The sequence below is a fragment of the Monopterus albus genome, unplaced genomic scaffold, assembly GCF_001952655.1.
Source record: "Monopterus albus unplaced genomic scaffold, M_albus_1.0 scaffold18.1, whole genome shotgun sequence".
Taxonomy (NCBI): Eukaryota; Metazoa; Chordata; class Actinopteri; order Synbranchiformes; family Synbranchidae; genus Monopterus; species Monopterus albus.
In genome coordinates, this window is record NW_018127898.1 from 6279905 (window position 1) to 6293127 (window position 13223).

General features: G+C 40.1%; 2 protein-coding genes across 4 annotated transcripts in view; both read left to right on the forward strand.

Annotated features, from left to right (window-relative positions):
• fgd5a (FYVE, RhoGEF and PH domain containing 5a) overlaps positions 1 to 4284 on the forward strand; it is a 42040-nt gene extending 37756 nt beyond the window's left edge. For 2 of the 3 annotated variants that reach the window (XM_020592913.1, XM_020592911.1), the window contains 3 exons: positions 1361 to 1489; positions 1742 to 1896; positions 2750 to 4284. In XM_020592913.1, the coding sequence (XP_020448569.1) occupies positions 1361 to 1489; positions 1742 to 1896; positions 2750 to 2786 (321 nt within the window). In that variant the 3' untranslated portion in view covers positions 2787 to 4284. The remainder of the gene's footprint in view (positions 1 to 1360; positions 1490 to 1741; positions 1897 to 2749) is intronic. The other variant, XM_020592912.1, reaches the window with a different exon arrangement.
• A 5321-nt stretch (positions 4285 to 9605) lies between these two features.
• The window catches only part of LOC109956285 (protein kinase C delta type-like), a 24214-nt gene continuing 20596 nt past the window's right edge, over positions 9606 to 13223 (forward strand). Inside the window, exon 1 of the mRNA XM_020593272.1 lies at positions 9606 to 9824. The gene's annotated coding sequence lies outside the window, so the exon portion shown is untranslated. The remainder of the gene's footprint in view (positions 9825 to 13223) is intronic.

The following is a 13223-nucleotide window of genomic DNA, read 5'->3' on the forward strand; positions in this document are numbered from 1 at the left end:
CAGTCTGTATGGGAAGTCACAGAAACACTCACATTCTGTTCAATCTGATCCCAATTTAATAAAATGTCATGAAACCAAACGTTCTAGCTTCTACAAACAGTTGCTGATTTAATGACGTTCTTGTATATGACAAGAAGAGTGATAACTGCTGTTGAGCTCCACAATTACTCAAATATTGTGCATGAAAATGCATATGGGCTACATTTCTCATATCAAACAGTCATCATATCAGTTTGCTGCTGTATTTGATCTGACCAGGCTTGATATGAAACTGCATAAATAAATTCACAGCCATTGTTGATCAGTCAGATATTCAGCCTGCCACTGCTTCACCTCTGTACAGATGTCATTTTAAGAATCTTCACATCCTTTGTGTGACTTAATACTTCAGGAATTAAATCAGTAATGTTCATATTGTATAGCAGAACAGACTGTCTGCAGTATATGAGAACTATAGGCCTATATGTCTTGTGCTCTAAGTGGACTGTATTCAGCTTCTCTGATAAAAGTCACCACCAACCACACATTTGTTCTGTTCACAAAATAAACCTTCATAGTGCAAATACCAGCTAGTAAAATCACAATCACTGCAATTATTCACGAACTATCAGGTGAGAGCCAAGTGGGTTCTATCATACCCTGAGCTTTTGCAGTAGGTGGCGAACAACTGTGGCACTTGGATCGCCACCGCCACCGCCTTGAGCCCATGAGAATTTCACTGCCCACCTGAGCATTACATCAGAGGACATCGGGATCAAGTCAGACAGAAAACTAGGCAGCATGTACTGTGTGCCAAGCACTGGTCATCAAATGTGGGCAGATCTGGGTCATCTCAAATGTGCCTTTTGTCTCACAACACAGCTTAATTTTAGTCCATCCTGGTGTTTGCCTTTTTAATATGACACCACATCTCACTGGCTTGAATTACTCCATGATCAAAGAATTGTTCTCTGACCAGGAATTTAAACCAGACTGCAGCAGTGAGAGCACCAAATTCCAACCACTAGATCAGCAGGGAGCTGCTGGTCAAGCTGGTGTCACCTAAACCAAACACTTGTGTACTGGAATACTGGGTATTTAATGTCAACAGCTCAAAAGTAGACACATTTTACCAACCCATATCATCAAAGTAGACAGTTTGTAGTGCACAACAACTGACAGTCATGTTCACTACTGTTACTCCCCTCTTCCTATGACAGATAATAGGAATGTAACGCAGTCCAAGTCCTGTAATTAATACCAGATTTGTGACTCTTATGTCCTGGGGTTCTTGTTAGACTGTCCCCTCCCTGTAACTGCCCACATGTGCTTCTGTCTGTGTGTGTGTGTTTTATCTTGAATATATCATGAATTCCATCAGGTATCACTTGGCGTGGAAGACTCCACCATGAGCGGCAGCCTGCAGCGCCGGAAGAAGAGCAAGAGGAAGTGGAAGCGGCTGTGGTTCCTCCTAAAAGACAAGGTGCTCTACACCTTCACAGCCCGTGAGGTGAGGGGGCACAGAGTCTCCCACACCAGCCCCAAAACATCCACACACTCTCATTATCACTCGGTCACAGAGGCAATTCCTCACAAACTTTGTCTGTACTTCTTCTTTTTCACTTCTGACCCATCTTTCCTCCTGGGCAAAACACTAGTGAAGGGATTCTCTGTGCTCTCTGTATTTCTTTTGACATGTACACGCCTGAGCGTCGCTGGTAAAATGTGTGTTTTAAACATGTCTTCACTTTGGTTTCCTCAGGATACAGTGGCTTCAGAGAGTCTACCTCTGCAGGGCTTCACTGTCAAGCTGACTGAGAGGCCAGAGGGAGAGGAAAGCAGCAATGTGTTCCATCTCTACCACAAGAAGACCCTCTACTACACTTTCAGGGCTGATGATCAACATACTGCACGCAGGTCAGCACTGGCAGTGTATTAACGTAGTTGACAATTTTCATTCCTGTACTGGAAGCTGGAAGCACACACACATTCCCTGACCAGGAATCAGACCTGGGCTGCAGCACTAGATCATCAGGGAGCTGTGAGCAGTTGCTGGTTGGCACGTTGGTGTGGTGTGTGTATGAGTGACAGCAGACAGGGAGGACTGACTGTCCTTTGTACAGTGTTGTGCCTCTGTAGAGCACTTTTCTCACTCTCCCATATGACCTGTATATCTTGAGAAAGATGGCTGTCTTAAGTGGTAGTGAGAGTGCCTTGGATTGATTGGACCTAAAATACTGCTTGTGTTTTCCTTTCCATGCTCAACATCTCATATCAGCTTTTGTATTTTCTTTGTTTTTCTTGTCTATTTTATCTGTATATGTGTTCTTTAATGCTGAGGTTTTGGTAATAAGTGTTAGTCTGAAAGCATCAAAGTCTGTGTCTGCATTATTTTGATGAATATGTGGCTTGTAAGTAATCCAGCTGGCAGATCAAGTTTATTAAAGGGCATTTGTTTGTCGCTTCCAACTGACGCTGTTCAAAAGGCACCAATTATCATATTTGCTGCTGATAATTTATTTGGTTGAGCTTGTTACTTCCTGTCAACTTCTTTCCTCTGGATTTTTCTTGTAAAAACAATTCAAAATAGCACTGAGTGCATGTTCATAAACATATGTACAGCAGCAAACAAGCAAATGTTGTTTACCTGCCAGGTAAACGCCTACAACATTCAAAGTCTTATCTCTATTTTTGTAGAGCCCAAGTGAAACACAGTGTTCCATGTAACATTGTGTATCAAGGTCTCATGTTTCTTTTCCTTGTGTTTCAGATGGGTCGATGCAATGGAAGAGGCTACTGTTTTATAGCATCTGCTCAGCTAAATGAACAAGCCTTGCTGTCCGTGACTGCTAGAACTCCTCTATGGAGTACAACATGGCTACCTGCTGCATCTCAGCCCAGTGAGAAGTTGTCATGTCTGGCCTGTTTTGGAATATTACATGACAATATAATCACCGCAGGGATCTTAGACAAAGCTGCCACCCTGTGTTCAGAGATAAAAGTGCGGAGAGTCAGAAGGATGCTACTCTGTGGACATGAGAAATGGAAACCTTTTGTTGCAGTATGAACATATGAAAACTCTTTGGTTCCCAGCACACTGATCCAGCAGCTTGGCTGCATCAACAGCTTCATCTAGGAGCTTGAGAAAGAAGATTTGATTCTCTCATTTTATCTTTTTATAGGGGCCATCCCACAGAAATCTGTTTCTGTTCCACCTGTATTATGCTGTGTCTTACAAGAGTCACCACTGGATTATTAAACCAAAGCTTTTGGTCTGCAGGAGAACATCACATCCTTTGTTGTTAAATGCAAAACAGTTGCACCATCACTTTCCAAAAAGATCTAACAGACTTTGCTCCATAGTCGTATTCACAGATCATAAAAGGGAAAATATCTGCCACCATTTAGAGAGCTATTTGGTATTCTGAATATATATATTGTGAAGTATACACTGCAGATATTGAAGTGAATTATATGGTCTATTTGTATAGAAAAGGTGTTACAATGTTTTGAGGAAGAGGTCATCTTAGTCATCGCAGTTTGTGTACATTATGTTTCCTGTGGCACCTAACACAGTCTTACTCTTGTATTGAATCTACAAATCTACAGAATGACCCTGAGCATGACACTGACACTGACACTAACAGAAATGACTTTGTATTTGAATCAGAAAGTTTTCAGTATTTGGTAAAGTTCTTAAGTGCCATTTGATTTCTTCCCATTAAATGCAGTGAAACTTGCAACTGATGATGAATGTGCCTGAAATGAAACTGTACTCCTTGTCTGTTTTTATTTTATCACAGTACTGTACTACTGTCGTTTCTCTAGAAGAGACCTTGATGACATTTGCTTTTAATCTATTCTTATATACTTTAATCTTCTAGTACAATCCAGTAACATAAGAATATAGTATTGTGCCAGTTTTATTAATGCCTTTTAAATGCTGCATATACACTGCTGGGTTTAATTACACTTTAACCATTTGGACTTTAAAAAAAGGCCACTGTCAACCTGCCAATGACATTTCAGAGTCATCTGAGCTGCTCATGTCTTCAGCGGTAGGGAAGACACTTGAGTTTCATCCTTCTCTACTATTCTAACATAATCAGACACCCATAGTGTCTTTTAAATAATCTGACTAAAGGCATTACGTGCTCCATTCAGAGTGCAGCTGTACACTACTTGTGATCCCAGTCAGACTTCATTCTTTCTACTAAAGCACATGTTCATTCAGCAAGTACTGTTATGGGCCACACCTGTAGTGTTATTATGGATTGTACCTCTTGCAGATAGTGCAATGTAAATTTGAATGTATATAGATACATATAAAAATAAACTCCTTTAAAAAGTTATTCAGTTTGCTTTCACGGTGTTGTGCATGAATCAGTGGCTTTATTGTAAGTTATACAGCAAAGAAAGAGCAAACATAATAATATAAACACCTATCAAAAGTAGACACATTTTACCAAACCATATCATCAAAGCAGACAGTTTGTAGTGCACAACAACTGACATAAAAATAACATTCCACATATATATACTGTATATCTATATAGATAAAATCTTATATATATATATGATGGCATCCAGCTCAACAATACATTTTAGTCAACTGCTGTCGGACTTGATCTCAGTAACTATAATTATGAGCCTCACAAGAGTAGTTCTTATTGCAAGGCTGTTCCTATGCTTTGTATTAGTTTGTAAGAGGCATTCATATACTGCACACATGATTAATACTGGCCTGTCAATGAAATGAGTACATACTGTAGTGCAATGGAGCTGTGTCTCCATTGTTTGTGACAGGCCTACTGGTACAGTTTAGTTAAATGCATCCTCCATCCAGAAGGGGCCAGCAGAACATCATGCCATACAGGAAGTCATCTGAACGGCAGCAGACAGTTGATGACTGAAAGAGGGTTCCTCTTGCATACATCTGTTTATTTGTGGTGTGGGTGATGTTTGAGTTTACAGGGTTCAGAGATGATTAATAAGATGCAACAAAGAAATGCAAAAGTTGATTTTACACTAGCACAGCAAATGTATTGGTGCACAACATGTAGCAAATGTTCTGGAAGGAAACATTAATAGAAATTTGAAATATCATGTATTGAAAACATTTACTGGTGCATACAGAAAACAAGAGAGAGAAGGAAAGAGAGCATTGTTATTAGTAGCAAACCAGGGGTGCCCCTTTATTCTACTGCTTAGTTTTGCCTGTGAATACCTTTAGTGAAAGTAAGCACAGCATTTCAACATGTAATACCAGTCCTGACTGATCTGACCCAAATACTAATCAGTATCTTCTTTGAAAATTTTTTAATTCACCTGTGTTTATGAAAGGAGTGGCATGCCTCAGTATAACAAAAGCAAACTCAAGCAGTGTTAACTGAATTACAAAAAATTAATAAACTTCTTCCTCTTTTCTCTTGATAATGTGATGAGATGATTCAACTGAAAAGTCATGAAAGAGAAGAGGAATTCATACTGTTACCCAGACAATGCAATCAGGAAGTCCCAATTTACATCGGTTGTAGAGTGCTGTAGAAGAGTCATGCTATATCAGCATGCCGTCAAGTTTCACTAAACTGACTGACCCAAGGGAAACGCTATGTATAGCCCAGAAGGAGTACACATCATTAGTGTTGCCTGCTGATTTGATGTTGTAATTTGATGAGTAAAATACTCCATAATCTTTTCACCAGACTTTTCACTTCCCTCGCCCCAACCAGACTACAGGGTAGTAAGTTAATTTGTTACACCAAAGAGCTCTACAGAGCCAGAAAACCTGGCCAGACAGCAGTTGACCATGACCAAAAAAACTGTGGCTAGCAGAAATATTTGAAGGCAAAAAAACAGTACAAAACATTTTTGCCTATTTTTTTTCAGCATCTGAAAATTTAATGACAAGTTACCCAGAGCAATGTGAAAGCTTACTCAAGGAAAGAAAGGGGATGTGGCTTTAAAGTATTGGCCAACACAGGTCTGCGGAAAACTCAAAGCTGGCGTTTGATTTGCTGATTCATAATTTTAAATGCCTGCCTGTATAGAAGGGAATCGAGAGTGTTTGCTGAGGAGAATGTTTTTGGATACAGACATCAAGACCAAAAGATCATTTCCAATTAAATGAGTAAAGATGAAGTGACTGTTCACCAGTCACAGAGTAGGCAGAATAAAAACTAGGAGGATTGGGGTTGCTCTACATACATGATCCCAGGAGTGTCAGTGACCCAATACTTACATAAAGTGGCAAAAGACAGAGAGAGAAGTGAGAAAGGCATTGAAAGCAGGAAAAACTTTTCAATTCCTTCAAGCATCTGACTTCTTGTCTTGATAGGAGCATGAACTCGGTCACACAGTTGCTCACACACATACAATGACAGTGACACAATGTTTCCCTTAGCAGGAGAATCAGAGATGCAGAGTTATTAGGTAACTGCCTGCATGTCTGAATCAATAGCCTTCAATTTCTGTAGTCTCTGCAAAATGTAAAGGGCCTCTAATAATAGACAAGGACAACCTCTCCTTGTACATGCTTAAAATGTTTCAAATCCACATCGAGGGGGCCAAAAAGGAGACAGAAAATGTGTGCAGAGAAAAGTGATAATTGGTGGGCAAAGAGATTCTGATGTGAGATTCTAAGGTGGAAAACCTGACCAATGCTTTAATTGTGTTTAGACCTCAGACAATGATACCTACTGTAAGTTGAAACGTCACAGGGACATTCATCCCTGGCTAACTACATTGACAAAAAATCTAATGTAGGCAGGTTAAAAAATGTCCCATGTTGCAATCTCAAAAACTTTCCAGTGCAATACTATTAGACACACCTGATCAAATGATAGGCTTTGTTGAAGCGGAAGTGCTTTATGTAATAGCTCTAATGGAATTGTTCTTGTGTAATGTTCTTATTCACAAGGGTATCAATGTGCAATATGTTAAGGATACGTATGAACAACAGTAGTGTGTAAAATAAACAGCTGAGGACACTGAACGCACACAACAGTGTACCAATGGCTTTTTGATAATCAAGCTATGTGTCTTATCTGCTTTTGTAGCTGGCGCAATGTTTTAACAAAAACAGTAGATATGCTGTTGGTGTTTTTATGACAGCTTGTGGGAAAAGTCACTTCAGCATGGGCTAAAACAGGAAAGTAACAGGAAAGCTATGCTGCTTTTAGAAATAACCCACCCCTCTAATACAATGTTTTATGTTCATTATGCCACATATGGGCTAAAGCAGACTCATTTCTGTCTAAAACCACTGGGGTGGTTTACCTCAAGGTCATTTAAATGAAGCAACAATTGAACTCCTCTAGTACTCAGTTCTCAGTCTTACAACATAAAGACATAAAGCAAAGAAGAAGTGACTGTGTAAGGCAAAAGAACTGAGAAAAGCTGAGGCGAGAGAAGGAGACAGAAATGAGGACAGGTAGAAAAAGCCAGATTTAGTCTGTGGCACGTCTCTTGATGAAAGAACCCTTTTCTCCGTTCTAAGGGATTGTTTCTTCATCCCTCACTCCCTCCCTCTGTCTGTCCGTTCCTGTCGTTACACAAATGTTTGCCCTGGCACTGCTGGGATGGCAGAAACAGCCATCCAAATAGGGAGTGTCTGTGTCCCCTGCCCGGACACAAGTCTAATAAGGCTAGAGTGGTTTCATGTAGTATATGCTGTGTCATGTCATGCTTTTGAGGTTCTTACAGTGAAAATACATATTTCCAGTCTGTACAGCAGTCAGTCTTTATTTCTTTTGAAGTGTACAAACTGGCAAAATCTCACGCTGAAACTCTTCCAGCAGACAATACTGTCTTCCATTTAAACTTGAAAAGCACAAGAGGTCATTTCTACACTCCTTCAGCCCCAGGTGTTAGCAAGAAATTAATTAATTAATTGCCGTCACAACCTTTATGACACCAAGAAACTATACGCCTCTGGCATGCATTTCTTCCTTCACAGGGTGTTGGATGATGAGAAAACATTTTTTTTTGCTAGCTCACGGTGGTGTCGAGAAGAGAATCTTGCTTCCCCAGCATGATTCCTGTTGAACCAGAATGCTGGGCGGGACAAAACACCAGGAAGGGTTTACTTGAGTGCGCTGAATGTCAGGTTTTATTTAAAGGGAGGGGTGGGCAGGGGTGACTAATCCAAAGTCTGAAATAGTTTTATTGGATGAAACTTTAGTTACAACTACTGATGCAGCTTGGGGTCATCAGTGAAGATAGTGAATGGAAAAAGTGACATCATAGGAGTTTAACCCCCACCCAATGTTAAAGAAGATTTCAGTGACTATACTGAAATCTGGCTAACACAAAGAATATTAGGAATTTGTGGACATAGTGAATTGTGGATATAAAACTATTCTTTGTCACAGGTGAAATAACTAAGTAGAAACAGCTTGGCTGCAAATTTGTGTCTTGGTACAATGGAGACATTCTGAGGTAAAATGTTTTGTCTCTAAGTTGTTGCCCTATGCTCCAAATATTTGTAGTGGTGATGAGTAACTCTATTGTCTTGTTCGGTGATTTCTGTCAGCACTGAGCAATGGCAACCAGCCCATGTGTCATTGTTAGCCCCTTCTTGAGAGCTATAAATATCCCTTCTTTAGTTGATACTGACTAAATTTACTGGTCCATTCTCTGCTGTAGTCATACTGTTTTGGTGAGTGGGGGCTGATGAGTCAGCACCATGTGCATTTCTCTGCTTTGTGTGAGAGGAGCTGGCAGTAGTGGTGGGCAGGACCAGTATGGAAATCAAAGGCTGTTTGGATCAGCCCATAAACTGTAAGCAGCTCTCTAAACCTGTGGGTGGGTGGTCTAGACCAGTTATGCAAAATAATAATATTACATTTCATTTATATAGTGCTTTTCAAAAAACTCAAAGCTAAAACATGGTTATAGAAGATCAAATAAAAATCCTGAACAAAGTTTTTAAAACAAAGAACAAGTTAAATTAATGCATTAAGACCCACGCTGTATTGACTTCTTGGAGCAGAACATTAATGTGTAACTGCAAAACGTCTTGCTCACTTCCTTGTTTTGCCTTTCAGTACTGATGTGTTGTCCATTGTGTCAGGTTCAGTGGAAATAGTTTTTTTTATGCAACATGAAATGACACATTTATAGGACAAAGGACATAGCATAGAAGATGAGACAACAGACATTAACAAAAGAGACTAAGAGATTATTAAATTAAGTTGTGTTTGTGAAAGTGTGTAGTGTGGGTGTATCCAATTCTATGCAGACTGAAATTCACTATGTATTAAAGAAAAATAAAATCAGGGTTGTGCCAAATTGGAGTGTACCTACATGGTGTTACTGATGATTTAGTGGCTTTGCACCAGAGTTGCAGACTGTGATACTTTTGCAGTTCATTTTCTTAATTGTGTATGGTAAGAAGGCAATTATTAATATAATAATAACAACAATAATAATAATAATTTGTGATAAAGTTTTCATTTTGATTGTAGCAATTCGGCCAGTGAGTGAGAGTGGTTTTAGCAGAGGGGTGTAGCTCAGGTTAAAAGGTTCTGACAGCCTGGGGGAAATGCTGATACCTAAATATTTAATGTTGCCAGTATGAAGTGGGAGGGGCCAGTCTGGAGCTCCAGGAATTCAGCTGGAGAATTCACCTGGCTGACGTCACACGTAGAGTCCTCCTGTCCCTTTGCACCGCGCGCGCTGCACTGAGCCGCAGCAACATAGAGAGCGTGAACTAACAGCAGACGGCTTCACCACTTCCTTAAACACCATTTAAGCTTGTTTAGTCAAACTTCCAGCTAAACTGTGGTTCAAACGCTGAACAAACAACTTCTCGAGAAACGACACTTTCCAGCTCAGGGGACGAGGTAAGTCATAGTTTCTTGTGAAGTGGTTTAACTTGTGTTTGGCAGGAACAACTTGAACTCGGTGTGTGACCGCTGGGATAACAACAACACTAGTAGTAGTAGTAGCAGCCGCAGCAGTAGTAAGGTTTTGGGAATGAGAGGTGTTGTTGCTGTGGCGGAATGACCCCCTCTCGTTGTGTGCCAATGTTAGTTAGGTTAATTACATTAATCCGTGTTGTAGCTTTTCGGGTCCAGTCAGCGAGTCGCAGCTCTGCTTGTTTCCACTGATACTCGAACGTTGTTTGGTGTGCTCTGGGGCCGGCAGCCGGTGTCGGTGAGGCAGCCAGCTACTGTAACTGAATGGGAAATAAAAACAGCACAAGACGAGCTGACGACCAACAATACGACAGTTAGCAAAAATCAACACATTAATTTAAGTAATTGAACCCTTTAAAAGACCGATTTCTTCTTTCAGTAGTACGTTTGGGGACAAGCACGTTAAAAGGCTTATTTTTCTGTCTTAAATGCCCCTGTCATTTCTAAATGCATACGGTTTAAACTGGCAGGTGGACTTAATGTAAGTAACATGTTAGAATGTTATATTTCTCTTAAGGCTCAAATTTCTTCCTTTATTAAAGTGAATTATTCTAGTGCATTTTAGGTAGGCCTACACAATCAATGAGTTGTTTCAGTAATACTACAGCTAAACAGATAAATAAAGCATCCCTGGCAATAATAAAGTCCATATGCACCATTGAGTTCCACAGCTTGTAGGCTATACGGTCATCACGTAGTGACTATGTTGCTTACAAACAGTATTCATTATAGATTAGTCACTACATGCATATAAAACCTCATGTCTTCAAGTACAAAGGTGTACAAGATGAATTGGAGTTGACTTTATTTGCATAAAATCACAGATGTTCTATCATCTGGTTTCTGGTCTGGTTTGACAGAAAGCTGCCAGGGTCATAGTCAGTGGGTCATGATCAGCAGCACTTAGGTCATTGTGTTGTACTGGTGCAGGTTTTATTGTTCATTTGAGGCTGAAGTCCATGGGAGGGGTGGGAGGGGGGTGGGGGGTGATAAACTGTTGCGGTGTCATTAGTCCTAACCATCAGTATTTGCTCCGTTTATCACTCACCTCCATGTCACTTGCTCTCCCTGCCCTGTCAACATCCTCTAACCTTCTGATCTGAATGGCAATTACTGTTACATAAAGAAACATTGACTCATTGCTTGTACTACTCTATGCTTCGATTATCTGACTAGTCCTCATTTTCTCACTGCTCTCAGTGACTCATCGCTTGTAGTACCGCATGCTTCTATCATCTGACTAGTCCTCACACTGCCACCCTTCCTCTTGCTGATGATAATACTCACTGTGATGAAAGCTGACAGTAATAAAACAGCTTGTACATCATTCAAAGAAGCACTGATAATTGTATTTATCTTATGTACAGCTATACAGTATATGAATAAATGAATAATAAATGAAAGCTACTGCTATCTATATAAATTACTCATGCAGTGCAACCTAAATGCCGGACACTTTACTCAGATATCACATGGGCTTTCTGAGCAGTATAACATAATAAAGACATCACCGTTGGTTGTGCCCGTGAGCACCTTTGTTTATTTGCTGGATGAATATGTGGCTAATTAACTTTCCAGGTAACTTAGCCGTGATAGCTTTTAGTGATGGTTGATTGATCAGTACTTGAAAATAGGCCTGTTTTCACCAAAAATGTTTGTTTCCACTCCATCCAATTACTGACACTATATACTAGCTAAATATTTTATAATTACACAATTATAGGTGCTGCACAAAATGACATGTTAGTGTTAATGTTATCTTTTCAGGCACATCCTGGCTGAAGTGAAGTGTTATTATTGATAGCTAGTGAGTGGAATCTGCTCATAATGTATGACTAATGCACAGAATGTGTGCTAGCTCTCTCCTCTCTTGTTCTCTCCGTCTCCCCGCCCTCCCTGTCGAGGTTGAGTGGTGTGCTGTGTTATCAGCAAGCTAACATTCTGACAGGAACTGAGCATAACACTGCCAGACAATAACCATCCGTAAATGTATCAGCTTCATAACACTTTATAAAAACTATCAGAACTGACAGTGATATAGCCCATGTAACACTCATATTACATTCAAATACAGAGACAAGACAGTGTTAAACACTGTCTCTGTGTCTAATATCAAACACTGAGTGTATGATATGAATTGTACCTAGCCACATGCAGCAGTTGTGCCAAAGATTTTGAAATACTAAATCCTCCCTAGTCCTCTGTGGTCGAGCAACAGCTTCTGCTTGGGTACGATAACACCACTTGGACACACCACCACAGAATTGCGGTACCCCATACTACTAGATCCGGTAGTAATAATAATTAATAGCTATTTGTTAATGTTAGTTATGGTTATGATTACATTTGCTAATGATTAACTCGGAGGGTGGTGCATGTTGCCTGTCATAGCAGAGCATGTTTGTTTTTTTTCACTTATTTTTGATGTTAATATATTGGGGGCCACATTTTAAGTATATTTGAATATTGTGGGGGATGTGTCCCCCCCAGTGTATATTACAAGTATGGTCTTGAAAAAATCCCCCCTCACTGCAGTCAGATTTAACTAGAATAGCATTTTGTCACCAGTCTATAACCATATTCCATCTTTTTGTGGCCAGTTACATTAGTCTTCTTCTGTTTTACTTGTGGCCTGTGGCCTGTTTCTCAATCATTGGCTTTATCCACCAAAGGTGATGAAGTTGTGCGATGGCAGTGTTTAGTTTAAGGGAAGTGTCTGTATGAGGATTACCCTGCATTCTTGTGGCTGCACATAACTGAGCCTCCCGATTCCACAGTAGTACAGGGCTTGTCAGCTCTGCGGGTACATTAAACACATGACAACGTTTTGAAACATTCCTTCCATTGCATGAAAAATTCTTGTGTTACACGCTATAGCGCAGTTCTGCTTCTGTGGCAAGACTCTGTATCCTGTAGCTGTCTTCTGGAGGCAGTGCAGCTTAGTGATGGCAGGTAACACTATCTCCCTGCAGTTACTGGTGTGTGACTATTGGCTTGGGCCATCAAGAGCTGCTTGGAGGATGTGGCTGTGACATCAAAATCAGAGATTGGAATTGGCCCAGAGAAAATCCTGCTCGGTGCTGTTAGGTATTTTTAGTCAGATAGAAATTGGATAGATACTTTATGTATTAGAAATGTTTAGTAGAGATAGGATGTCTAGTTAGACTGTTAAATGCTTAGGCCTGCTTATGAGTTTCTACAGGGTACATCTGGTCAAGGATAACTAGAGAGAAGAGTTGATGACTGTCAGCAGACAGGGTGTTTAATATTATTATTATGACGTGTATAACTGTAGCCTTAGCCATAATATGTTCTTATGTTTAA